This window comes from Neovison vison, chromosome 4 (assembly GCF_020171115.1).
Source record: "Neovison vison isolate M4711 chromosome 4, ASM_NN_V1, whole genome shotgun sequence".
Taxonomy (NCBI): domain Eukaryota; kingdom Metazoa; phylum Chordata; class Mammalia; order Carnivora; family Mustelidae; genus Neogale; species Neogale vison.
This window is the reverse complement of record NC_058094.1, coordinates 146974056-146999736: the sequence shown is the minus strand read 5'-3', so window position 1 is coordinate 146999736 and position 25681 is coordinate 146974056. Positions and strand designations below refer to the sequence as shown.

The 25681-nt window shown below is 37.1% G+C and overlaps 1 protein-coding gene across 4 annotated transcripts in view; it reads left to right on the top strand.

The window, feature by feature from the left end:
• Nucleotides 1–25681, top strand: part of MAGI2 (membrane associated guanylate kinase, WW and PDZ domain containing 2) — a 1353147-nt gene that overhangs the window by 844977 nt on the left and 482489 nt on the right. For all 4 annotated transcript variants that reach the window (XM_044245895.1, XM_044245894.1, XM_044245897.1 and 1 more), the window contains exon 4: nt 22047–22262. In XM_044245895.1, coding sequence (XP_044101830.1) covers nt 22047–22262 — 216 coding nt within the window. The remainder of the gene's footprint in view (nt 1–22046; nt 22263–25681) is intronic.

The following is a 25681-nucleotide window of genomic DNA, read 5'->3' as shown; positions in this document are numbered from 1 at the left end:
TGCTTTGAGGGGCAGGGATGATTTTCTGACGGTATATCTAAGTAATTCTTATCTAGAAGGCAAAAGATGAAGCAAGGCTCATGGTGTGGTGGGAAAGATACAGCACGGGGGGCCTAGTTTATCTCTTGATTCATCTTCAGTCACAGAGTGGCCTTCTCTGAAGTTGGTATGCTAAGAATTGTTGATGTCTGGCAGAGCACACCAAGACCTCGCTGTTAGTTCCAGACCAGCACCTACCAACAAGACCTAACTGATATCCCAGGATAGTTTTCATCTACCACCTTTTCTCTCTCTCACAGCACAGGAATTATTGTTTTCCAATAGACCCTTCAATCTGGCCCTCTAGAAGGGTAAGCCTGCTTTTGTAATGCAAGATGTTAATAAAAGAATTTTAAAGCTATCAGCAATTATGTGTGGAAAACAAGAAGGCAAACCGTTTTCTTGAGTTAGCTGATGCTTAAAAAAAAAATCCACAGATAGTAAGAGGGCACATAAATTTTGAAAATCACCATACTCTTCTTGGCAATCTCATCTTACAAGTTGCATGAAAAGTGAATTATTTCTACCTAGGCTATGATAGTCATTCAGGTTTTATCTAATAGCTGGATAATATCTAAATCAGAGAAGAAAGTAATAGTCCCATTTTCATTACTGATAAAACAGTATCTCCAGCACCATGTTCAATTCTGTTCAACACTATATTTTAAGAATAAAATATGACAGCAATTTTGAAATAGCTGAAGCTCCACCAGGCAGAAGAACATTTTGACTTATTCTGTTCCAAAAGCCAAAATCAGTATCATTAGTTTTATGTAATAGGGAACAAAGATTTTTGTTCAGCAGTAGGAAGAAGTGTTTCATAATTAAGACCTACCCAGAAATGGAATGGGTTGCTTAATTATATAGTGAAATGTCCAACATTGAAAATGTTAAAAACAGAGGCTGAATGAGCACTGGGAAAGCAGGCATAATTAGAACATCTGGAATGAGAGTTTGGACTACATGTCCGTCCAAGACTATGTCTGACTCTGAACGCAAAGCAAAGAGCTTGAAGAATGAAGTTAGAAAGTCAGTAGGTTGCCATGATTTAGGGCAAGTTAAACGCCATCATATTAACCAGGTAGAACCCAATCCTAGAGGTGAGAATAAAGAAAGCCTAAAAGAGATCATATGATAGTTGGGATAGGGAGGGAGACAAACCATAAGTGACTCTTAATCTCACGAAACAAACTGTGGGTTACTGGGGGGAGGGGGGTTGGGAGAAGGGGGGTAGGGTTATGGACATTGGGGAGGGTATGTGCTTTTGGGTAAATTGGAAGGGGAGATGAACCATGAGAGACTATGGACTCTGAAAAACAATCTGAGGGGTTTGAAGTGGCGGGGGGGTGGGAGGTTGGGGTACCAGGTGGTGGGTATTATAGAGGGCACAGCTTGCATGGAGCACTGGGTGTGGTGAAAAAATAATGAATACTGTTTTTCTGAAAATAAATAAATTGGAAAAAAAATTAAAAAAAAAAAAAAAAGAAAGCCTAAAAGATTGAGGCAATCTTGGTTCACTAGTTCCTAAAATCAGGCCACTGAGAGGCATTGTCTACTGAGCATATAATTAAGTGAGCATGACCAGTGGGCAAAAACTCTGCTCCCCACCTTTTAATTCTTCAGGTATAGGCAATAAAAATAGCATTTATCAATTACTTAGCCATGACCCTTTCACAATGTGGAATGCTAGGCAAACAAAACGTGCAACATCTCATTTGATATCCTCATGACTCTATGTGGAGGGTACTATTGCTGTCTCTGTGTTTTATAAATGTTGTAACATGCTCAGGGTTATACTGCTACTATAGGGGAGAGCTTAGATTTTAACCAATGTGTGAGCCATGCTCTTCATTCTAGGTTACCCTGCTTCTAAGTAGAAGGAAAGATGAGGCTCTAACAACTCATATAATAAAAAGATCATTCTTTTCTATAAAGAGAAAGGGTGTAGGGGGCCACAGCTGTTGGCAGTATGTTAATCAGCAAAATCAAATGTTTACTTTTCCAAGCCTAAAGAAAGGCCAAGATCAGATTAGGCCATAATTGAGAATACTTAGCATTAATAGAAAAGATAATTACACCTGAAGACTTATATATATATATATATATCTTTAAGTGTTTCTTTAATCTGGAGCATTATGTTTTGGTGTTACCCGGTGAACTGTGTGGGAGTGGATCTTAAATGTTCAATTATTTTAAAATCCGATAATCTCAAGACAAATATTGTATTGGAAGCAGTAATAGTAGTAGTGGTGGTCATAGTAGTAAACTATGAATGTTTTGAGGGACAGGGATGATTTTCTGCCGAGGTATTTAAGTAATTCTTATCTAGAAGGTGAAAGATGAAGCAAAGCTCATGGTGCAGTGGGAAAGATCCAGCACTGGGGGAAGAATGGAGATAGTAGTGATAGAAGTAATAACAGAAATGAGTAGCGAAATCCCTGAAGTACTTATGTGCCAAAAAACTTGTTCATGTTCATTTCATTAAATACACAGAGTAGTTCTATTAAGTTGGTCTCACCATTTTCTTAAACATACATATGTTGGAATACGGGCTCAGAGAATTTAGGGAACTCGCCCAGCTGACAATAGCTAGCTAGCTTGAGAGCCTCTTATGAAAACCCTGGGTACCCAAACATATGAACTTTTTATTTGGATAATTTGAAAAGGGCAATAAAAAGTATATTGGGGAAAATGATGTGTAATACAGTATTAATTTTTTTGGTTTATTTTTAGAATAGAAGCCTCAGATCCTAGGGAGCAGCTCAACTTCAAGCTAAATGATTTATTACTACTATAAAGTTAATGTGTTTTAGATTTTCCTTTGGGAGATAGTAACTGTAAACATTGATACAAATAAAATAATAATCCAGGTTTTAATATTTCCCAGTTAATCAGTCTCACGTTGACTAAATTTAATGAAATGTATTAAATAGCAATATGTTCTACACAAAGCCATTTTAAAAACTGGTCTGAGTATTTAAATTGGTGGCTGCTACAAGGTTAGCAGAGTGGGCAAAGTACCCTTACCATGTATTCAGCCATCAATGTCATTAAATAGTGGTTTAGCAATTTGCTGCTGGTTAATGATCCAGGGCATCCTGCTAGCCCGTCAGATCTCCCAGGTAAACACAATCTGTTTAAATTAGTGTTGCATGAGAACAGGATTATTTAGCATGACTAAATTTAACATAAGATAATGAAGACATATAATTTCAAATTCCATTATTCAACGGATAAACCTAGATTGGAGTCAAAAGGAATGTCTGGTTGGCTCCCTGCCCTCTAGGAGCTTCAAATCTAAGGGGATGCTAAATCAGTAGGTAAGCAGGCAGTTTTGTAAGTGGTAGCATAAGTAATACAAACAGCCCAGGATACTAGATTCTGAAATTAACATAGAGAAACAGTATTCAGGTCTTTATTTCTGTCAGCATATGTTTATTACATATACTTTGTGTTCAGTGAGCAGCTGTACAATGTGTCCTCTAGATACACTGTACTCCTCAAACTTTATCGTGCATCTGAATTACCTGAAGATTTGTTGAAATGCAGTTTCTGATTCAGTGTGTCTGGATTGTGCACGAAAGTTTGCTATTCTAATAAATGCTGTGATGGTGATGTTGCTGATCTTCCAATCATACTTTGACAAGAGTATTAAATCATTTTAATAAAATCTTTCTTATCATTTCTCATTATTACCTGTGATATCTTATTCAAACATAAGCAAGGATACTTGGAGAGACTATAGTTAGATATAAATGTATTTCTATTTTACAAATAAAAAAACTACCAGGTAACAAACATTCTTGCCAGTTGCCCAAAAACTTTTGGCTATTCCCATCTAAAAAGACCCATTTGGAAAGGCTAGAAGGAGGTGGGATATCTCCTTTCAGTCAATGTCTTGACTCCTGTCTAAAACTATCCACCTTAGGGCATGAGGTAATCATGAGATCCTGACATAGAAACCTGTCTTTGAGAAATTACACTGAAACCACCGATTCATTTTGTGGCACTTGCTGAACACCTGTCTATCGATAATAACTTTTAGTCACTACCAGTTTAGGCCAAATTGGAGCCAATGACCTTTGGGTGAAAGTTTCATATTCTATTTCCAGTCCCTGGAGCCATCAAAGACTCCTGTCGAAAGGCTTGTAATTCATGAATTTCAGCATGTTGCCTCTAGTCCAAAGCACAAAGATTGTTTCTTGAAACTAATAGTCACACATAGGCTGTAGGTTGCTCGTGACATGAATGTGAGAGAGTGATAGAAAAATTTCATTTGGGTTACTCTTCTTTTTCTAAGCAATGCTTTAACAGATTAATTAAAAACTCAGAACTTAACTGGGCAGTTATCTATGGTAGTTAGTGGCAATGGATTTCTAATATTTCTAAACAAAGGTTCATCAACACTTGTCTTTAAAAGAGAACTTTTTTTTTTATTTAATTTTTTTTCAGTGTTCCAAGATTCATTGTTTATGCACCACACCCAGTGCTCCATGCAATATGTGCCTTCCTTAATACCCACCACTTGGCTCCCCCCACCTCCCACAGCCTCCCCTCCAAAATCCAGTTTGTTTCTCAGAGTCCACAATCTCTCATGGTTCACCCCCCCTCTGATTTCCCCCAACTCACTTCTCTCCATCTCCCAATGTCCTCCGTGTTATTCCTTATGCTCCACAAGTAAGTGAAACCATTTAATTGACTCTTCACTGCTTGACTTATTTCACTCAGCATAATCTCTTCCAGTCCCGTCCATGTTGATACAAAAGTTGGGTATTAATCCTTTCTGATGGAGGTGTAATACTCCATTATAATATACGGACCATATCTTCTTTATCTATTTGTCTGCTTAAGGGCATCTTGGTTCTTTCCACACTTTGGCGACTGTGGCCATTGCTTCTATGAATATAGGGGTACAGATGGCCCTTCTTTTCATTACATCTGTATCTTTGGGGTAAATATCCAGTAGTGCAATTGTAGGGTCATAGAGTAGCTCTGTTTTTAATTTCCTAAGGAATCTCCGAAGTGACTACACCAACCTGCATTCCCACCAACAGTATAAAAGGGTTCCCCTTTCTCCACATCCTTTGCAACATTTGTTTACTGTCTTGTTGATTTTGGCCATTCTAACTGATGTAAGGTGACATATCAATGTGGTTTTGATTTGAATCTCCTTGATGGCTAATGATGATGGACATTTTTTCATGTGTCTGCTAGCCATTTGTATATCTTCTTTGGAGAAGTGTCTGTTCATGTCCTCTGCCCATTTTTTGATGTGATGATCTGTTTTGTGTGTGTTGACTTTGAGGAGTTTTTTATAGATCTTGGATATCAGCCCTTTGTCTGTAGTGCCATTTGTGAATATCTTCTCCCATTCCGTGGGTCGCCTCTTTGTTTTATTGACTGTTTCCTTTGCTGTGCAGAAACGTTTGATTTTGAAGTCCCAAAAGTTCATTTTTGCTTTTGTTTCCTTTGCCTTTGGAGACATATCTTGAAGGAAGTTGCTGTGGCCAGTGTCGAAGAGATTACTGCCTATGTTCTCCTTTAGGATTTTGATGGATTCCTGCCTCATCCATTTCGAGTTTATCTTTGCGTATGGTGTAAGAGAGTAGTCTATTTTCATTCTTCTACACTTAGCTGACCAATTTTCCCAGCACCTTTTATGGAGAACTTTCAAACATGAAATTAGCTTTCTTTTCTGAGCTTGAAAAGGTTGTCGGGGAAGATTACTGGAGATCTGTGTGTGAATCACTGAAGAAAAATTTTCAATGTTGTCATCTTGTTACCACTGTACCAGGGACATGGCATAATGAGGAAGAAATGGTAGGCTGGGCCTGTGGTACTGTTTTCATTTAGTATTCATTCCTATGAGGTAATCATCTAAATTAATAAGGATTTGCCTTTTTATATGGAGGAGAGAGCCTGATCCAAATGGCCTCATAAAAAGGAAATTGCTGAATGAAGTCATTACTCTAATTAGCATTAATGCCCCCAATGTTAACAGTATACCTTTTTTAAAAATGACGTTCAATACCTTCCAACCTACCACATTGAGTAGTGTTTGTAGCTGGAGTGCCAGATTTAATTGTCCTTTCAATATCAATTTAGACAGATCTACTAATAGGGTCGTGTTATTAGATAAATGCCTCTGGTAATAGAAAAAAATGTCATTATGGAGCTGGATTGAATTGCTGCTCACTGTGATGAATAGTAAACTATCAAAGCTTATTCATTCATAAGTCCTACTTACCTATTTGTCCAGAGTTCCTTTTCTTATCTACATTCATATAAACAATATCATTCTTTAGCTGATGGAAAATGTTGAATGAAGCTTTCTATCCTCTTCCTGGAATATTTGGTTCTGTGTTTAGGTCAAATCCTATGTAATTGGCCTCCAAAATACTGCTCAGCTTCTCTAGTGTTGAACATTTTGTTAAATTCTGCAATTAAGCTTATCAGTTTGAGCTTATGAAATCATTTCATTTCTGCTATTAGTATTCAATTTTAATAATTTCTGATGTGTATGTGTGTGTGTCTCTCTCTCTCTCTCTTTCACACACACACACACACACACACACACACACACATGCATTCTTCTTCCAGTGTTCCAGCCATCTCCCATCTCTCTTATTGCCCTTCAAATCTATTTCCACATAGTAGCAAAAATAAATAAACTTTGGGGCACCTTCCATTCAGGTCATGATCTCAGGTCCTGGGAAGGAGTCCCCTATAGGGTTCTCTGCTCAGCAGGGAGTCTGCTTCTCCCTCTCCCTCTGCGCCCCCCCCACCTCCCCGCTTGTGCTGTCTGCTGTCTCTCTCTCTCAAATAAATAAATAAAATCTTTTAAAGAAATGAGTAACTTTTCAAAACCTTAAATAGAATCATGATTCCCTTTGTAAAACCCTTCCCAGATCCCTTGCCTTAACTGACAAAGCCCTGTATGATTTGCTTCTTGCTTGGGTTTCTAGTTGAATCCTGCACCTCTCCTCCTCACCCATATATTTCAGTGATGCTATGTCAGTGGTAACTCATCACTCCCTCCATATGTCAGGGCCTTCTGTCCTAGTGACCTGCTATTCTTTGGCCTGTAACTCTGCTCTCCTGGCTTTTCATGCAGCAAGTACATTCTCCTTCTTCTGGTCTCAAATTAAACAGCAGTTCCTCAGACAGACCTTTGTTACTCACCCTGCTTAAAGTAGATTTTTCTATAACCATTTCTTTCAGCCCTCTGTCATGTCCTTTATTTATCTACTTATTTGGTTAAGTTTAATGTCTTTTCTCCTGTGGACTCTTAAGTTCCCTGAAGACAAGCACTTTATCTGTATTGCTTATTTCTGGACAACTATGAAATTCTCGATTAATGAGTCAAGATCTATGCCTGGAAGATGGTGTCATTACCTGTTATTACAAGGACTTTGGAGTGGAAGTCCATGTCCTATGAGCCAAACCCACTCCAACACCTGTTTTTATACAGCCCGCAAAGTAAGCATAGCTTTTATATTTTAAATGGTATAAAAAAATCCGAAGGAGCAGAGCATCTTGGGTCACGTGAAAATCATAAAATTTTAATTTTAGTATCCATAAATACTGTTGTATTGGAACCCAGACACCCCATTCATTTCTGTGCGGTGACTGCTTATACCTTACAACAGCAAAACTGAGTAGTTATGTATGTATGTATGCCCTGAAAACCCTAAAATTTTACTCTCTGGCTCTCTACAGGAAAGAGTTTGCTGACCCCTCACATAGATAGGTTTGCATTAGAATTTTTTTGTAAAGATTTCATTTTTTCAACTAATCTCTACATCCAACATGGGGCTCAAACTCACCACCCTGAGATCACATTAGCTCCAAAAAACACCTATGTGGTCCTAAAGTTTTTTATAAAGATTATTTGGAAGAAAGAATGAGGAGAGATCCTAAAATAGACTACTTGAATCCTTCCTTTGCTGGCTCGACTTCCAAAATAAATCCCATCTGACTGGTCTGTCTCCCACTGAGGCAAAAGCAGTGGATTTTTGAGGAAAAGCAGTGGTCCTCAAGTATCAGGGTGCACCAGAATGAGCTGGAGTGGCCCAGGCCCAGAGATTCTGTTTAGGAGGTGGGGAAGGTGGGGTAAGCCGGAGAATTTGCATGTCCTGCAAGATCCTAACTCCAGAAAGAGCAACCAGGGTTGCATCCTTCTTTACAGAATGTGGGTGTTCTGTCAGTGTAAGAATTCATTTACTCAGTATTGATTAGGTGTCAGTTTTATTCTAGATGCTGGGAAAACAAAGCTAAATGATAAATTGCTTCTTTTAAGAAGCCAAAATTTAGTACTAGGCAGGCATTAAATAAATAATTACCATAAACATAGCAGCTGTAACAGGCGATATAAACCAACTCTGATAGGGGCACCAATCAGTTCCTGAATATCCATAAAGACTTTTAAAAAGGAAGGTGAAGACTTAGAGAATTCTGTAATGTTTTAAGAAAGAAGTCTACATTTCACTTTGGTTATGCCAATTCACATCATCCCTTAAAGAAGTTCTGAGTATTGGGAGCAAATTTAGAAGTTCTGTCCAATATTTCTTTCAAGGAGGAAGGGGAGATTGTCACAAAAAGGCTAACCATACATACTTCAGGCAAATGGCCAGTATTAAGTCCTACCCAAACATTCTGTTTTTTGTTTTCCTCCTCTGAAACCTAACCAAATCTCATTGTTGTCCCCATGTTCATCACCTCCCACTAGCCCATTACCTTTCCTGCAATAAATCCCTTGTTGACTTCAAGACTTTCCCTCTTGCTGGTTCTACTCCATTCTACACACTGCAGCCTGGCAATCCATTTTAAAAACAAATTCAAAATTTTTTTGAGACCACCAATGGCTTCCCTTTACTTTTTGAAAATTAATCCAAATCTTTAACAAAGCTTTTTGAACTTTAACCTTCGGGCTCCAGCCCGAAGTTGGCACCAGCCGCACTGTTCTCCTTTTACTTCTTCTAAAAACTGTTCTTCCTCTAGACCCAAGACTTTTGCACATTTATTGCTTCAGCCTGGAATGCTCCTCCTGCTTGAGACTTTATTTGATTCTACTCACTTTTCTAGTCTCATTGTAGACATGAAAGCCATGGCGAAGCTCTCCTCTCACTGACTCCACCCCCAATCCCTGCTTGTCAGAAGGAAGGAACGACCAGTCCACACTGATCATCAGTTTAAAAACAGACGCCATACTATTGTACCAATGTGGGAGAAGGTCAGTCATCATGTTAAACCTGTGATCAGCTCTACGTGTAATGCATTTAAATCATCAAAGAACAAACTTTAGATTTCAAACCACATAGCCTTTGAGTCTGTAGAATATTAGAAGTATTTTATAATGTAGATTACGTCTTGAGTTAAAGTGGAGAAGCAGGGACTTATCTGGCTAACTAGTTAGCAGAAATTTTGCAATGAATTTTTATAAGCAACTTGTTTTATTTTGGGAGAAAATACATGCACACTAGTCACCTTCCATGTAGTTGAGTCATTTGACCTTCATAGAAGTTTTTGGGACAATTTTTGGGAATAACGGAGAATTTTTATTTTATTTCTAATTGCTAGAAAAGCCACATACATTTCCTAAAGATCTGTATTGATCCAGAAATAGTTTGGCCCAGATGGAGGAAGGAGACTGGGTGTTCAATTGTAATTCCATTTTTTTCTTAACTATCCTAATTTGAACTCTTCTCAGAGTTCTTAAAAATACAACTAACTAGGGGGCACCTGGGTGGCTCAGATGTCTAAGTGTCCGCTTTGGGCTCAGGTCATGATATCAGGGTCCTGGGATTGAGTCCCTCATCAGGCTCCCTGCTCAGTGGGAAGTTGGCTTCTCCCTCTCTCTCTTCCCCTGCTTGTGCTCTCTCTGTCACTCTCTTTCTCAAATGAATAAATAAATTTCTCAAAAAAAAAAAAAAACACTACTAGACCTTTATATGTCTTGACCGTTTGTAAGTTTCTATTTGTTTGATTATTTTGGTTAATACGTCTCCTCAATAGAATGTCAGCTTCAAAGGGGACTTGCTTGTTTTGTTCACTGTTGTGCCTTGAGATAATCCATGCCTGACACATATTAGGTTCTCAGTAAATACTTGCTGAATGAATGGTGAACTGTTGGATGTTTGATAACCTCTCCTTCTGTCCATTACTCAGTTCTCACTGGCTTGGTCAACTGATGAAAGTCTCACCCTGTGGTGATCCTCGAGCCCTCTTCCTGACTGAGCCTCTTGTTCATCAAGTATCTATCACTGTCCTAGACCTTTGGATTGACTTTCACCCTCCCCTTCACCCAGTCTTAGTTATGGATGTCATTACCTGCCACTAGTAATTCACTACTTACGAAGTCTTGCTTTTTTCAGAACTAGACTAGGAACTGAAGCATTATGCAATCTAAACATTATCATTTTGACATGTAATTAACATAAAAATGATTACTGGGTTGCTTTATTTTTTATGTACCAAGTCTTCAAAATTTAGTGTGTGTTTTACGCTGTAGCACATCTTAAGGCAAACCAGCCACATTTCAAGTCCACAGTGACCAGATGTAGCAAATGGCCGTTATATTGGACAGTGTCACTGATGTTATCAGCTATTAGGTGATGACGGATGGCTACATATGCATGGCTTTGAGTCAGAATATCACCTCAGGAATCATTTTAGAACTCTGTAGCTTCATGGGAAGACACATCACAGTCCTCTATTACCTCCTCGTTCTCCTCTTCATCTTTATTCTTTCTTTTCTATCTTTCCTTTCCTCTTCCTATTTCTCCTTTTTCTTCCTTTTTTTCCATTTCTTTTTGGAACTTTTCTTGACTTGAATTCCTCCCTCTTTTTTTTTTTTTCTTTATTAATGAACGATTTTTCTACAATGAATTTGTATTTTTGAGGGTTGCCTGGGTGGCTCAGTTGATTAAGCATCCTGGGGTCCTGGGATCGAGCCCCATGCTGGGGCTTCCCTGCTCAATTGGGAGCCTGCCTTTCCCTCTGCCTTTCCCTTTGCTTGAGCGCTCTCTCTCTCTCTTTCTCTCTCAAATAAAAATTTTAACAAACAAACTAGTGTTTCTGGTACTTTCATAATTTACTACAAATGAGAAAGATGATGTGACAGACAGAATTATAATGTAAAAATGTGAGGAGTAAGGGAAGAATTCCCAATAAAATGTTTGTCTTTAAAGACTTAATGGTAGGTTTTGAGCATTTGAACTGTGAAGTGCCAATAGTTCTGATAGTTTTCTTTGTGATGAAGTTGATTTTCATAGGTTTTGTTTATGTTGATTCAGAGAAAAGCAATCTTTGTTATTATTGTACAGACAAAGCCTTATGCTTAAGATACCAAATCTTATTTTCTTTAGCCTTTTCCATTGTTCATTGTTCTCCTGGCTCATAAATTGGTTCTATTTACATCTAAATTACAACAGCTAGCTTTAACCATACTCCAGTACTTAGGATTTATGTTTGTAAATGTCTCACCCAAGATGATCGCAATGAATATGCTGACTAAAAAAATCAGAAATACTTAAAGTGTCACACGGACTAAAATATGAAGTTGAAGTGGTTAAATATGGCTGTCCACAAAGTAATCACAGTTCACATCTTGTGGGGATATACTTAAGGACTGTCTAATTCATCAAAAGGGATGGATGCAAATGAAAGGCTTGGAACAAAAATAGAAATACTCTGCAACCGCAACCACCTTCCCAAAAGGGAATGGGCAAAGAAATAGAGAATAAAATGGTAGTTCTACACATTTATGTCAAGAAAGCAGATAAGTACAGGTTCTCAAATAATTGAAACCATTGACTACATTTTATTGCCATTCTCTGTTTCAGTTCAGGACTCTCTAATATGATGGTGAAGAAATACAACTTGTTGTCATTAGATCCTTTGAAATTTTTCATTGTAGAATTTAGGAGCCAAGTATTTTAGAACTGTGACCCAATTCCATCATTTCACAAGCGAGAAAACTAAGATTTGGAGGAGTTTAATGCCTAATCCAAGCTCCTGTAGGGGTTTAGTGTAGAACCTCAGTTAGAACCCAGATCCTCTACTGTGTGCAGAATTCTTTCCACTTTGGCAAGCTTGGAAAAAATGCAGCAGACGAATTCTTCAGAGAGAAGTAAAATTCTTTCATATTGTTTTTCTGACTTTTATTAGCAGCTGAGGATTAGAAGTTAGATATTTGGCAAATTTCTTTCATCATTAACCAACAATCAAATTAAAATTAATCATAATTTCATTGGGTATTGTACTTGCAAGACAGTGAAAAAAGAAAGTCTTAGAGGTCTCTTTAATTTCTTAGTGATCTTAAACTATCACAGTTAATAGCACCATTGAGAGAAGGAAGTTATATGACAAGCCATAAATGTTGTGTGAGAAAAATAATATTGTCCTTGAAAGGTTCAGTTTCTTCTATCAATTTTTGAGAAAGTAAATTTAATCAAGATGACTATCTCCAGGCATCCACTGAGCTTTATACAAATGCCCATTTAAAAATTCATCAAATTTTCCTTTCTGCTTTTTTATTTACTGAGCTGTGAAGGGACTGCCTCTTAAGCATTCAGCTCACTAGATACTTTAAAAACTTAAACAATTAATTGCAATTAATAACACAATTGAAAATGGTTTCCACTCCTGGTTTTCAGACATGTAAGTTTGTTACTAACTGGAATCATAAATTATTTTTTTCAGTGCTGTTTTCCAAAAATCTTTGCTTTTACATTTTGCATAAGTTCCCCAAAGGTCATCACATTTACCCACTGTGTGCCTTGACTACCAGGAAAACACTTCTTTTGTGGATAGCATCTAAGGTGCTTCTGAAAATTATGTTCTACCACTGAATTGGCCAGTAGCCCAAATTTCATGATTAACTTTTTAGTGTTTAGCTTTAAATACTGTTAAAATGCAAGCATTATATGGGATATATTAAGGCAATTTTAGTCAGCAGTATCTTCTTTTAAATTAGTTCATCGAAGTGTTAAAACCCAGTCATTTAACAAGACCCAAAGGAAATCGGAAATGGGACACATATACTGTATAGAGGAAAAAGAAAATTTGAATTGTTGTGAGCATGAAGTATCAAAGTAGGAGCCTATTGAAAGCAAAGTGAGGCACTTGGTACCAAACACTACAGATACTCAGAATGAGAGTATGTTGCTGAGAAAGAGCAAGAGAGGGACAACAATATGAATAATTGATCTGTTTTTATATCACTACCATGAGTCAGCAATTCCTCTCTCTGTGGGTTGTGACTGATTGTAAAGAGGATTCTTTAGCCTTCTATTTGTACATAAGAACAGGGTCCTCATGCAAGTTCAGATTTACATTATTCACATGAAATATTTGGGTTTTTTCACCTCTTTTAACCTGTAACTTGATAGTCAAATGTGGATTTTTCAAGTTAATACAAGATAAAGTGATAAGATGGACGATTAAGAAAGAGGATGGAAGAGCATTGTTAGGAGATATACATTTGTTTGGTCATTAATAATATTTTACCAGAGGGTGCCTGGGTGGCTCAGTTGGTTAAGTGTCTGCCTTCCACTCAGGTCTTGATCTCAGGGTCCTGGGGTTGAACCCTGCATCCAGCTCTCCTCTCAGCGGGGAGCCTGCTTCTCCATCTCTCCCTCTGCCCCTCCCCACTGCTTGTTCTCTCTCTTTCTCTCTCAAATAAATAAAAAAAATCTTTTAAAAAATAATATTTTATATGTACTTGGTGCAGCAAAGCAATTATACAAGAAAAATACCATTGACACAATGTCACTTGAAATTGTTATTATTTTCTGGTGTTTATTCAGTTTTTCTAGTCATTTAAAGCAGAAGTTTTCACTTTATTGTTTATGAGAAAAACGAGCCAGTCAGGTGATAATATGGTAACCTAAAATGTTACTCGATAAAAGGGATTATCTGAGGCTATGATGTCCAGTATAATAGCCACTATTCAGATACTGCTCTTGAGCCCTTGAAATGGGGTGTGTCCAAAGTAAGATGTGCACTAAGAGTAAACTATACGTTGGGTTTTTAAGACTTAGTAAGAAAGAAAGTAAAAATAACGCATTTATAACTTTTATATTGCTCATATATTGAAATGGTAATATTTTTGCTATATTGTACAAAGCAAAATACATGTTAAAATAATTTTCATCTTCCTTCTTTTCCTTTTTTTTTAAAGTATAGCTAACTAGAAGAATGTAAATTTCATGTGTAACTTATATTTGTGGCTCAGAATTCATTTTTACTGGGCATTGCTGCTCTAAGGGATTTAATATTATTAAATACAATATGCTCATGAAGTGGGCTTGTACACTTTTTGATGTTGCTATAATTATAAATGTTCAAATGCTTTCCTTTGCAAGTAGATGTACATTTGACATTGAGAAATTGTATGTAACTTCCTTCTGTTCTCTTGCGGATTTCTTGCCTAACTTCTGTTCATATGTTATTTGGCACAGAAGGGAAATGTTCTGAACTCTTCCAAATAATGCCTGAAAGGAAGAGTCACTAAAGAGAAGGGTATGTGTTTCCCTTTAAATAAGACGCTCCCCAGTCTGTGAGCAGTTAGATTTAGTAACGATGTGTCTTGTGCCTGTCCACATTGCTAACACGAATGAATGAAAATTCAGTCAGAATGACCAGAAGGAACCTACAAAATGTTGCAGACAAGTTTCAGAAGATGTTAAATTAAGTCATCTGTATGATTTCTGGAGAGCACTGATAGACAGTTGAAGGCAGTTACAAAATGATTGTGTGTCATTGGGGATCATATTGTAAAAACAATAAACATTTAATTTACAATAAACCTGAAATTCTTAGGTAGAGTTTGTTGCAGAATAATCCAATTTGGCATATAAAAAATCGACACTTTCCCATTGTTTGCACCACTGTGCACATTTTGGAAGTCACAGTTAACATTGAATTTCTGCAGAATAAAGCAATTTACTATTTGGTGCAGGTATAAGTGACAAAATATCATTTTAGATGTTGTTCCTATCCCTGGCACATAGGAGATTAATGTTTTCTCCACTAGAGAAAAAGACATTATCTTTTGAGGTCGCAGAGTTTTTGCATCTTGGCCTGAGGCTAATAACTACATATGACACGAAGAGGGAATGAGACCTTTTGGGGGGGGAACCAAACAAGTATCAGAGCTGCTTACAAAAGTAACTTCAAAAACCAGTAGACACACGCATTCTTAAGTGAGACTCTGAGTCTTGTTTTCTGGTAGGAAGTGTAATTTTTAAAAAGTAGACTATTGTCTAGATTGCATTTACCAACTTTGTTTTGTACTTACAGAATTTCTAAAACACTAACTCTGGGCCCATTTGACTGTGATTTTTGCCATGGCTGACAAGCGTTTTCATGGTTTTTGACACTAATTTTAACTCATTAATATCCCTTGGATAATATGTTAAACATGTCTTAAAATTTGAATCTGTTCATGATTTATCTCTATTAATAAAAATGTAAATCTCTGATGTGGATAAAAATGATTGTTTATGATTCATCAAGTTTTCTAACATAAATAATTATGAATAGATCTGGAACTCTGAATCTCTTATTTCCATTCGATGTCAAAGTCACATTTTGCCAGTGCCATTAAGGAGGCCAAGTATCAAACTGTTTGCTTCATTTATAAAACTATATAACACAAATCCTGAGATTCTCAACCTCTTAAGTTTTGCCATAAACTGTTTCCAACACAAGGACAGATTCTCAGGCTCTCTAGGGATCCCAGTGATGGACTGTGTTGTATGCATGCTCCAGAGTGCCTATAAGCAATCATCTCTCTTCTACTAAACCATTATCTGAAATTGATTCTTTCTGGTTACCAAAATGGGAATAAAATCACTGAGAATATTGGGGAGAAATGAGGGTCAAGACTTTAATCTGTGAGGTATGTTGAAGACAAGAATATAATCTTTCTAAACCCCAGCTCCCCACTTGGGTGCCATATGGAATGAACTATGACCATTTGATGTAAAATCTACATGTTATTATTACACACCCAAAGGATCTGAGTATGCGACTTAAAAAACCAAAAGCACTAAATAACAAACCACATGCTCCCATCATGAAAATTGATCTTACTTAAAGGGAAAACACATTGGAAATAAGTAAAAGCATTTCAAGACATTCCAGTTCGCAGTATTACATTTCCCTATACCTAAAATTAGTTTTTAGTGTCATTCCTACTTTTTATCTTAATATCAGAACCTAAAGTCATAAAGAATATGGTATGTCTCAGAAAATGCTATTTTGGTGTCTGTTCTCCTTCAATAAAGACCAAGGGTACAGAAAAGAAAACAGTTTATACTTGTGCACATGGAACATACTCCAGAATAGATCACATCCTCGGTCCTAAATCAGGACTCAACCGGTATCAAAAGATTGGGACCATTCCCTTCATTGAAATAGTCTCCTGGTCTTTCCCCTCCTTATTTTTCCCATTAAAATGAATGTGAAACCAACAAACACCTAGAATGGGTCAGAAAAAAGATAAAAACATAATTTTAAAAACGTTATTTGGTCTACTAAGGAGAGAAATAATTCCTTGGTAGTCTTCAAGTGTATGCCATGAAAAGTTATTTAGAAAACTATTTTAGGGGGATCCTGGGTGGCTCATTGGGTTAAAGCCTCTGCTTTCAGCTCAGGTCATGATCTCAGGGTCCTGGGATCGAGACCCGCATTGGGCTCTCTGCTCAGCAGGGAGCCTGCTTCCCCCACTCTCTCTGCCTGCCTCTCTGCCTACTTGTGATCTGTCTCTGTCAAATAAATAAATAAAATCTTAAAAAAAAAAAAAGAAAGAAAGAAAGAAAGAAAAAGCTATTCTAGTCTCTCCTGGATGACTTAGGAATGGGTCTGCATAAGAGTGGGTAATGGATTAGGTTTTCCAAAGACTTTCTCAGCAAGTTTAGTTCATAACAGTGTAGTCTCTTTTAGTCCCTCTTCCTTTATAAGAAATTAGTACAGTGGCCATTGTAAATGGGAAGTTATTAGATTTTTTTATTATAAAACCAATTACTGACCTTTTTTAGAATATTCTTTTTATTCACATTTCTAGAAAGCTTTTCTATGTTTATGATGTCAGATATAGGTACATCAACCCTGTTTCACTCTTTTATAACTATAACTTTATGAGGAAAAAATTCATGCTTTTAAGTACTTAAAAAGCTGAGGAATAAATCAATTCCTCAAATAATTGTCTTTTCCCCCAGGCGTTGATTAAAAATAACACATGTAATGTATAGATTATCCTAATTATAATAGAAATAAGTGAGCAATTTTATGTATCATTTGATTTTGTCATGATATTCAACAAAGTAAAAATTTATATTAAACTCACATGAAACTGCCAATGAGTACATCATCTTTTATAAATGCATATATATTCAGAGAAGAGTAGACTAGAAAAGCCTATATTCCCCCTCACCCCCCAAAACACTCATATGCGTGCAGGCATGCGCACATGTACATTTTTGAGAGGGGGGAGGGGAATAAAGTCATCCAAAATGTCCCAACTTTATTATTTGGTAGCAATTATTACCTTTCCTTTTTGAAAGTAATAATTTGTGCCTAATGGTTGTGACTTTTTTATTAAGATTTTTAAAGAAGATTTTATTTATTTATTTGACAGAGAGAGATAGAGAGATAGATCACAAGTAGGCAGAGAGGCAGGCAGAGAGAGAGGGGGAAGCAGGCTCCCCACAGAGCAGAGAGCCCAATGCAGGGCTCAATCCCAGGACCCTGAGACTATGACCTGAGCTAAAGGCAGAGGCTCAACCCACTGAGTCATCCAGGTGCCCCTTTATTAAGATTTTTAAGTAATCTCTACACCCAGTGTGGGGTGGAATTACAAGCCCAAGATCAAGAGTCCTGATGCTCTAGCAAATGAGCCCCTGGGGCGCCTCCCCATTCCCCCCACCCTCTCCCATTAAGGTTGTGGCTTTGAATGGAGTTCTCTTCTGTCAGTTCAGGGCACATGACACTTTTTTTTTCTCTTGAGAGGCAACATAGCATTTTGAAGAGATTAAGTTCTTAATTCAAAGAGATTCAGGTTTTCCACTCACTTCATATATAGTATTGGTCAACTGTTTAATTTTTAGAGATTCCATATTTTTTTAACTACAGAGACAGTGATTTCATACAGTTTTCTGATGAATAAGTGTCCAAGATAGCCATCATATACTCAGACGTGTTTTGAACTAGGCATATTATATGCCCCTTCATTATCATCAATCCCTATGACAGCACTGAGGAGTAAGAGTTATTCTAGCTCCCGGGGTGCCTGGGTGGCTCAGTGGGTTAAAGGCTCTGCCTTCGGCTCAGGTCATGATCTCTGAGTCCTGGGATCGAGCCCTGCGCCGGACTCTCTGCTCAGCGGGGAGCCTGCTTCCCCCTCTCTCTCTGCCTGCCTCTCTGCTACTTGTGATTTCTGTCTGTCAAATAAATAAAATCTTAAAAAAAAAAAAAGTTATTCTAGCTCCCATTTAATCTAAGGGTGCATCAATAAAATGTCTGTTACACTGTCCAGCTCAGTAAATTGTAATGGTAGTGATGGTAGTCATGGTACTAGTCATGGTAGTTGCTGTTTTGACTATAGTCATCTTACATCCCCATGTTCCCAGTTTAACTAGAGAAATGTAAGGATGGAAAGAGGCAGTCAGTTTAGCGGACACAGGATTCAAAGACAGTCTGTTTCTGCATGATCTGTGCAGTTAAATATTATACCATATTGTCATGATATTCTGGGATTTTAGATATTCTAAATGCTTGGCACCATGCATAGAGGCATTTCATTCTTTTTTTTTTTCTAAACTATTTTTTTATTCTAAACTATATTTAAAAACAGTTTGGTGTTTATTTTCTTCTGAAAACATGCTGATGTGTTACCTAAAAGCCATACTTTACCCTTAGTATATGGATTTTTATATACTTCCATCAGGGAATCTTTTCAATGGCTTAGTGCCCTGACTACCTGGCTAATTCTTCAACTTAGTTTAGGTATTTCTGGTTGCCTAGTTCGATGCATTGGGTTTGGCATATCATATTTCTCAAGTGTAGTAATGGTATGGGTTATTTCTGTGCCTCTTCTAAATTGCTCTTATTATTGCTATGAAGATAATCTTAACATTTCAGCTAATGATTCATACAGTTTTACATCTAAAATTTAATCTGATGTCTTATTTTCATAAATCAAATTATAGAAATAGAATATTACTATATAATTTATAATCACATTACGTGCCAATAGGTGTAATTATTTAGCAATATAAATTCATCAGGATCTGTTACTTCATATTTATTTTTAGCCCAAGATATGAATTCATTTCTAATTAATAAAAGGTTATGTTTCTACTTCAGGGAGATTTAAACTATAAAAGACAAGTTGGGGGGGGACACTGACATGTGATCCATTTTTCTCACTACTGTATACACCTGAAGGTATTAATATTCTCAGACTCCTACTTACAAGTATATTATGTATTGGGACACACTGGTTATTTACTAGTTTTACTTTATGTTTATTGAATAAGCAGTTAAGTATTGAGATTCCCTAGACAGCATAGCTGGGTACTGAGAATGGTGCAAGCCCTTGGGGATGCTGAGATATTACAGACTTCTAAGAAGGAACTAGCAGTTTGTGTTTGCTCAGAATTCAGCAAGTACATTTAAAAGTCTGATTCATTTGAAATGCTCTAAATTAAATTAGAAAGTAACCTTTAGCAAAATATATGTCATCCACTTTACAGACTTCTGTATAAAAGTTTTACATGTATAAGAACCACTTTACATGATGGTATTTTTTTTTCCTCCTTGTATTTCCCTTACAACTGTGAATACCCATGAAAATGAGCAAGAGCTTTAGTATTTGAGCTAGCCTTTAGAGTAGTCACCGAGTGCCAGCGTGAGGTTTACACTGCCATGAAAACCATGGCAAATTTACAGTTTATGAAGCACTTCCTCAGACACTCTTCATCTTCGCAATAACCCAACAAAGAGGCCAAGTGTCGTAGGCATTGGTCATTTCTGCTGGCCCAGCACTCCAGGACCCTTCCCTCCTGGGTAGAGCCCTGCCTCCCTCTCCTGAAATCGAAGGAGAGCAGCCAGCCACTCTCCTGCCCTAATTTGGCCACTCACAGGCTCTTTCTTGACTGAGGCTCAGCCAATGAGACAACCCTGCCTGAGAGTTTTCCCAGAAATGAGCCCATCAGAGCTCCTGAGGAGAGAGGAGCCTCATTCCAGGCAAAGGAGTGGCAGGGAGGGATTGCGCCCACAGCCGTGGAATCACCTGGGCTCTCAGAGTCTGGGACCCAAGTGACAACTTGCATGTTTTGACCAGACTCCTTTGTTTCTGCCCATTTTCCCCCAAATCTGTCAGCCTCTACCCTCAACTGACCATCTCATTTCTTCTCAGCACATGCTTATCATGTTTAACATGGCTACAGTAGGTTTTGGTTATTGGCAACCTATAGGTATAACAAGAATTGCTATTCCTGATATACAGATGAAGAAATTGAGGCTGAGTGAAGTTAAGTAACTTCCTTGAATTGTAGTCATATAGAAAAGCCAAGTCTAGAGTTCAGGACTTCCAGCTCAGGGTTGTTCTTACACAGCACACTGTTTTCCCTGTTGTCTTCAGTGGCCACTACAGATAGTGAGACGTGCTTTCTCCTCTGTGCCTCTTTGCTAGCAGTACTTAGTCCCATTTATGGTTATAATCTTATCTGCTTGATCACCTGTCTTCTACCCTGTTGAGCATCTGGAAGGCAAGGATTGTTTTACAGTCATCATTTTTTCCTCAAACTTATTGGAGTGCCTGGGTACAGACCCAGTACTAAATAAAGATTGTAATGAATGAGTAGCAAATGAGTGCATAAATTATTCAATTAAATGAAAACACCAATGTGGGCTTGAAGTTGGTGCTAAAAGTATAGCACTGGTTTTAGAAAGTGCCACTATGTTCTTTACCAATCAAAATGTTAAACAATTCACCTTATATATATCAAGATGTTCACTTAGTAAGCATCGATTCCATGTCTGCTGCGTGTTAGATGGTTATTACAGGGAGAAATAAGAATCTGTCTCCTTCTTTAAGAAGTCTCACCGATTGATGGGAGAATCAAATATTCCATAGCTGTGGGGAAAAGCCTGGTGATAATCTGAAGAATGATCAGGGCAGCAGGCCCACTGTCAGCAGCCGTGGGAACCAGTATACTGGCCTGGCAATACCTCTCTGGGCACGATGCGGTGACCATGAAGGAAGACAGCCAGAGCCCTTTGAAAGCTGGAGAAAAGCACAATATGCTTTGCCCTTCCAGAATGTTGTAGGATATGCTTTTATTTTTTTTTTTAGGATATGCTTTTAAAAAGAAAAAGGCGACATGGGGGCCTGGGTAGCTCAGTCAGTTAGGCATCTGACTCTTGGTTTCCATTCAGGTCATGATCCTGGGTTCCTGAGTTTGAGCCTTGCCTATCCAGCTCCACACTCAGTGGGGCATCTCTTCCTGTCTCTCTCTCCCTCTTTCCCTGCCCCCGTGCTCACACGGTCTCAATTTATCTCTTTCTTTCTCAAATAAATAAATCTTAGAAAAAAAAAAAAGAGGGTTACCTGCACCCTCATTCAGACAGAATTATTTTTTAAAAGGCTATAATCAAAGCTTATCAAATTTTTAAACTAATTTTGAAGTTCTTTTGTACTTTAGCAATATAAATTCATGAGAATTCATGAGACTAATACATAAGACTATATTTTGGTTTGACAAAAGGTGGGAATGAAGAGGAAATTTCTATCTTTATGTAAGCATTAAAACCCAATATAGTAAAAGCAACAAATAAAGATATATATAAAAATGTGAAAGGATATAAAGCCATTTTATGTTTGTAAAATATATGTAAGAAACAGGATACACATTTGTCAATATAATTTCCATTCTTTACAAATTACACACACAGTAAGAGAAATATTTAATTCCATAATGTTTTGGTATCATTTGCAGACAATTACTACGGCACGCCAAAGCCTCCAGCAGAACCAGCACCCTTATTATTAAATGTGACAGACCAGATTCTTCCGGGAGCCACTCCAAGTGCTGAAGGAAAACGGAAGAGGAATAAATCAGTGAGCAACATGGAGAAAGCAAGTATAGAGCCTCCTGAGGAAGAAGAGGAAGAGAGGCCTGTGGTCAATGGAAATGGAGTAGTAGTAACACCAGGTTAGTCACTTATACACGTGTGTGTGTATGATTACAGTCACTTTCAGAGAGAAAAGATTATGATATCAAAAGGAAAGGTGCAATTGTTATATCCTTTTGTTCTAATTTTGACACATAATGCAACTAATTCAAGTTCCTCAGTTTTTGGTTTCACTTGCACAGTATTGATGGCTATATAATGAATGGTTACTACATCGTAGAAAATGTTACAAGTCATGAATATGATTGTGTAAAGTTCTAGGGTCTTTGCTAATGAAGATTGGGGAAATCTATCTTCAGAAACCGTACTGTACTCATGGTTCTGTAAAAAGAGACTGTCATATGATTTAGTTAACAACTTCAGTGAACACTGTCCTCAAAATGACCAGGCTTATACCATGTCTGTATATTTTTCTCTTCATCCTTACCATTGGAGAAAGCATCCTTATACACTGACTTGATGAAGGCATCTACTCACCTACTCTGAAAACAAGGAGAAGACATTTTATCTCTTTGATTTATGATCTATCATATCATGTATATAAAGAATATCAGGCAGACAAATTGTGGGTTTGCTGTTTTCTTGTGCTTATTACTAACAGAGTGCCAAATTTTTTATTATAAGAGATATTTTTCATTATATTCATAATTAAATGTTGAAGCAAATATATGGCGTTCTTGTAGCCTCTAAGCTTAAAATAAGTTTCCATAGTTTTGTTTTAGTTATTTATTTTTTAATAACAGCATATCAGTAGGCATTGAAAATCTAAGAACCATGTTAAAGCTCTTAAAAATGTAAACCTGTGCACTTTGCATACATATTATTCAAATATATTTCCTATAATGACTCTGATATCTATGTTTTTAATTATCACTGTACTGTTTCTATAGTGATGTAATTGAATTTTCATGCTCAATTATTTTTATCAAAGTTTCGTGAGCTTGTTTTTTATCTTCCTTTTTCGTAGTACCTGCAAAAATTCCCTTCCTTGAACATAAGGAGACCAGAATCTAATCTGTCCAATCAAGGTGTAAAACCCTAAGAAGGGGTTTCATCTTGATTACTCAGAGGAGGACAACCTCCTCCATTAATGTAATGGTGAAAAACGTGCTCTGATCTTACCAATTACTGGTACAAATGATTTCTGGATACAAATGCTAAAAATCACTATTGGTACATAATATAACTTGTTTACTTACAACCCTGTGTTGGAAAAAAAATGTGATGAGGTTCAGAAGGTGAAGAGCTAAGTAAATGTATATGAGAGGAAAATAATTTACAGGTTTACAGCTAATTTTCAAGCAATTGGATACATTTTCTTTTTTGATTCTGAAATACCTTTGGCAAAATATTTACTTTTCGTTATGGAATAGATATAAATTAAGTTGACAGTAGTACATAGTTTTCTTAGTTACCTTTGATGTGAGAAGCCAAATGATTCAGCCAGGTAGAAGCAATAATCATAAAAGAAGCAGAAGTAGGGGATCAAAGAGCAGTTACAGAGTTTCTTACTGGTTAATCCCTTATAGATAAAAGTATAAAATATGTGTCCTTCGTTGGGCCTGAATCATTGGTTTCTATTTCATTTCTACTCTGTATAGGGCAAATCAAATGAAGCATTCTTGACCCACAGATTTATAAACTAGGAAATTACTTAATTGGGGATCATAATGAATCACCATTCCTTTCAATTCATACATATTAGTTATATAATTGTGTGTGTGTGTGTGTGTGTGTGTGTGTGTGTGTGTTTGGCTAGGAAGTCTTAAGGGCCCCCAAGGAAAATGGATCAGTTTGCACTCTTCTTAACCAGCCCTAACGATATCTCTGTTTCTGGACCTCTTAGCCTGAGGTCGGTAGAGAACAACTACCCAGGTCAAATCTGGGATGTCTGGATACTTAATAGATGCCACAAACGCTTGCAGATGCTTACAGTGGCTTTGTAAGCCTGGCTGGACAAATGGCCCTTATCTTGTTCTTTCCCTTGTGGCGGATGAGAGAGAGGTAAATTAGGCAGATCTTTTCCCAGTGTTGGAAGATGGAGCAAACAGGCCCAAGCTAGAAATGGGTCTGTCGTTCCTTATTAGAAATCTTTGTTTTTCTTTATGTTTATACAACAGAAACTTGAGGATTCGCTTTGCCTTCCTCCTATACATTCACTCAGCTCTTCACCTTCTGAACCTTGTCACAATTTTTCCCCCCTAGCACAGGGTCTTTATCCTGCCTTTGTTTTTCTTCCCATACACAGTCACCAGATATAAGACGCTTCCAACAATATTGAGAAAATTGTTGCTTAAATTTTAGTTATGCCCCGTATCAACCAGGAGCCTATAATACCAATTAATATCAGATGCCAGTTCAGAGCATACATAGTACAATCGATGAGGTGCTTTCAGAGAGTGAAAAAAGCTTACTGAGGTGATTTTATTCCATTACATAAAAATAATGATAATAAATAATGTAAAAATTTACTTCTTGTAGATGTTTACCATGTGCTAGGAACTCTCTAACTTTAACTTTCCCTAACATATAACTATATAACTATATAACATATAACATATAACTCCCTAACATATAACTTTCATTATATGTACTAGTTCACTTAATTGTCTTAACAGATTGTATAGGTTAGGTACTATTTCATAGATCAAGACACTGAGGTGCACTACAGGTCAGTAATTTTCCCAGTTAGTTACAGGCCTTTATATATAGGAACTATCGATCCAGAAACCATGTTCTTAGCTGCTTTGCTATCCTGAGTCTTACAGCACCAAACAGAAGCATGAGTACGTTTCTCAGCAACGTGTATACACACGACCACTATTTCACTTGTAACTCTTTAAAAGGGGCATTGTAAGTTTCTACCTACCAGAAGTTTATTATTTCTTTCATTTCTGGAAATCATATACAGTACAACTTATGTGGCTCTGTAGATACAAAAAAATCCCATTTTTAAAACAATATTCCACAAGTATTTAAGGATCAAACCTACCAATCTCTAATTCCTTATACTTTACCAAAATGAATTATTTTCTCTATGTAAGTAGATTTTAGAGGAGTCCTCGATTTACTTCTATTACTCATTTTCTTCATCTTTTCTCCTTTGAACTTATACTTAGAACTGTGTATGCCTTTTACTTTCAGGCCATATTTATGTAAAGTTGGTGACCACCTTTAAATATATAATTTCTACATGAAGTTCTACTAACATTGTCCATGAATATTCATGTGAGCTCTTAATGCTAGATTCCCTTTTTTGCTCAAAATTACAGCAGACAGATGGAGTTAGCCCATATCACTGAGAAAAGCCATAGAATGATCTTTCAGTGTCGCAGATCAGAAATGTTTCTCTCTCTGACATGTGCCACTTTGACGATAGAAATCAATATAGTTCTATCCTTAGAACTGTAGTGCAATTCTTGTTGATACTGAAAGTTAC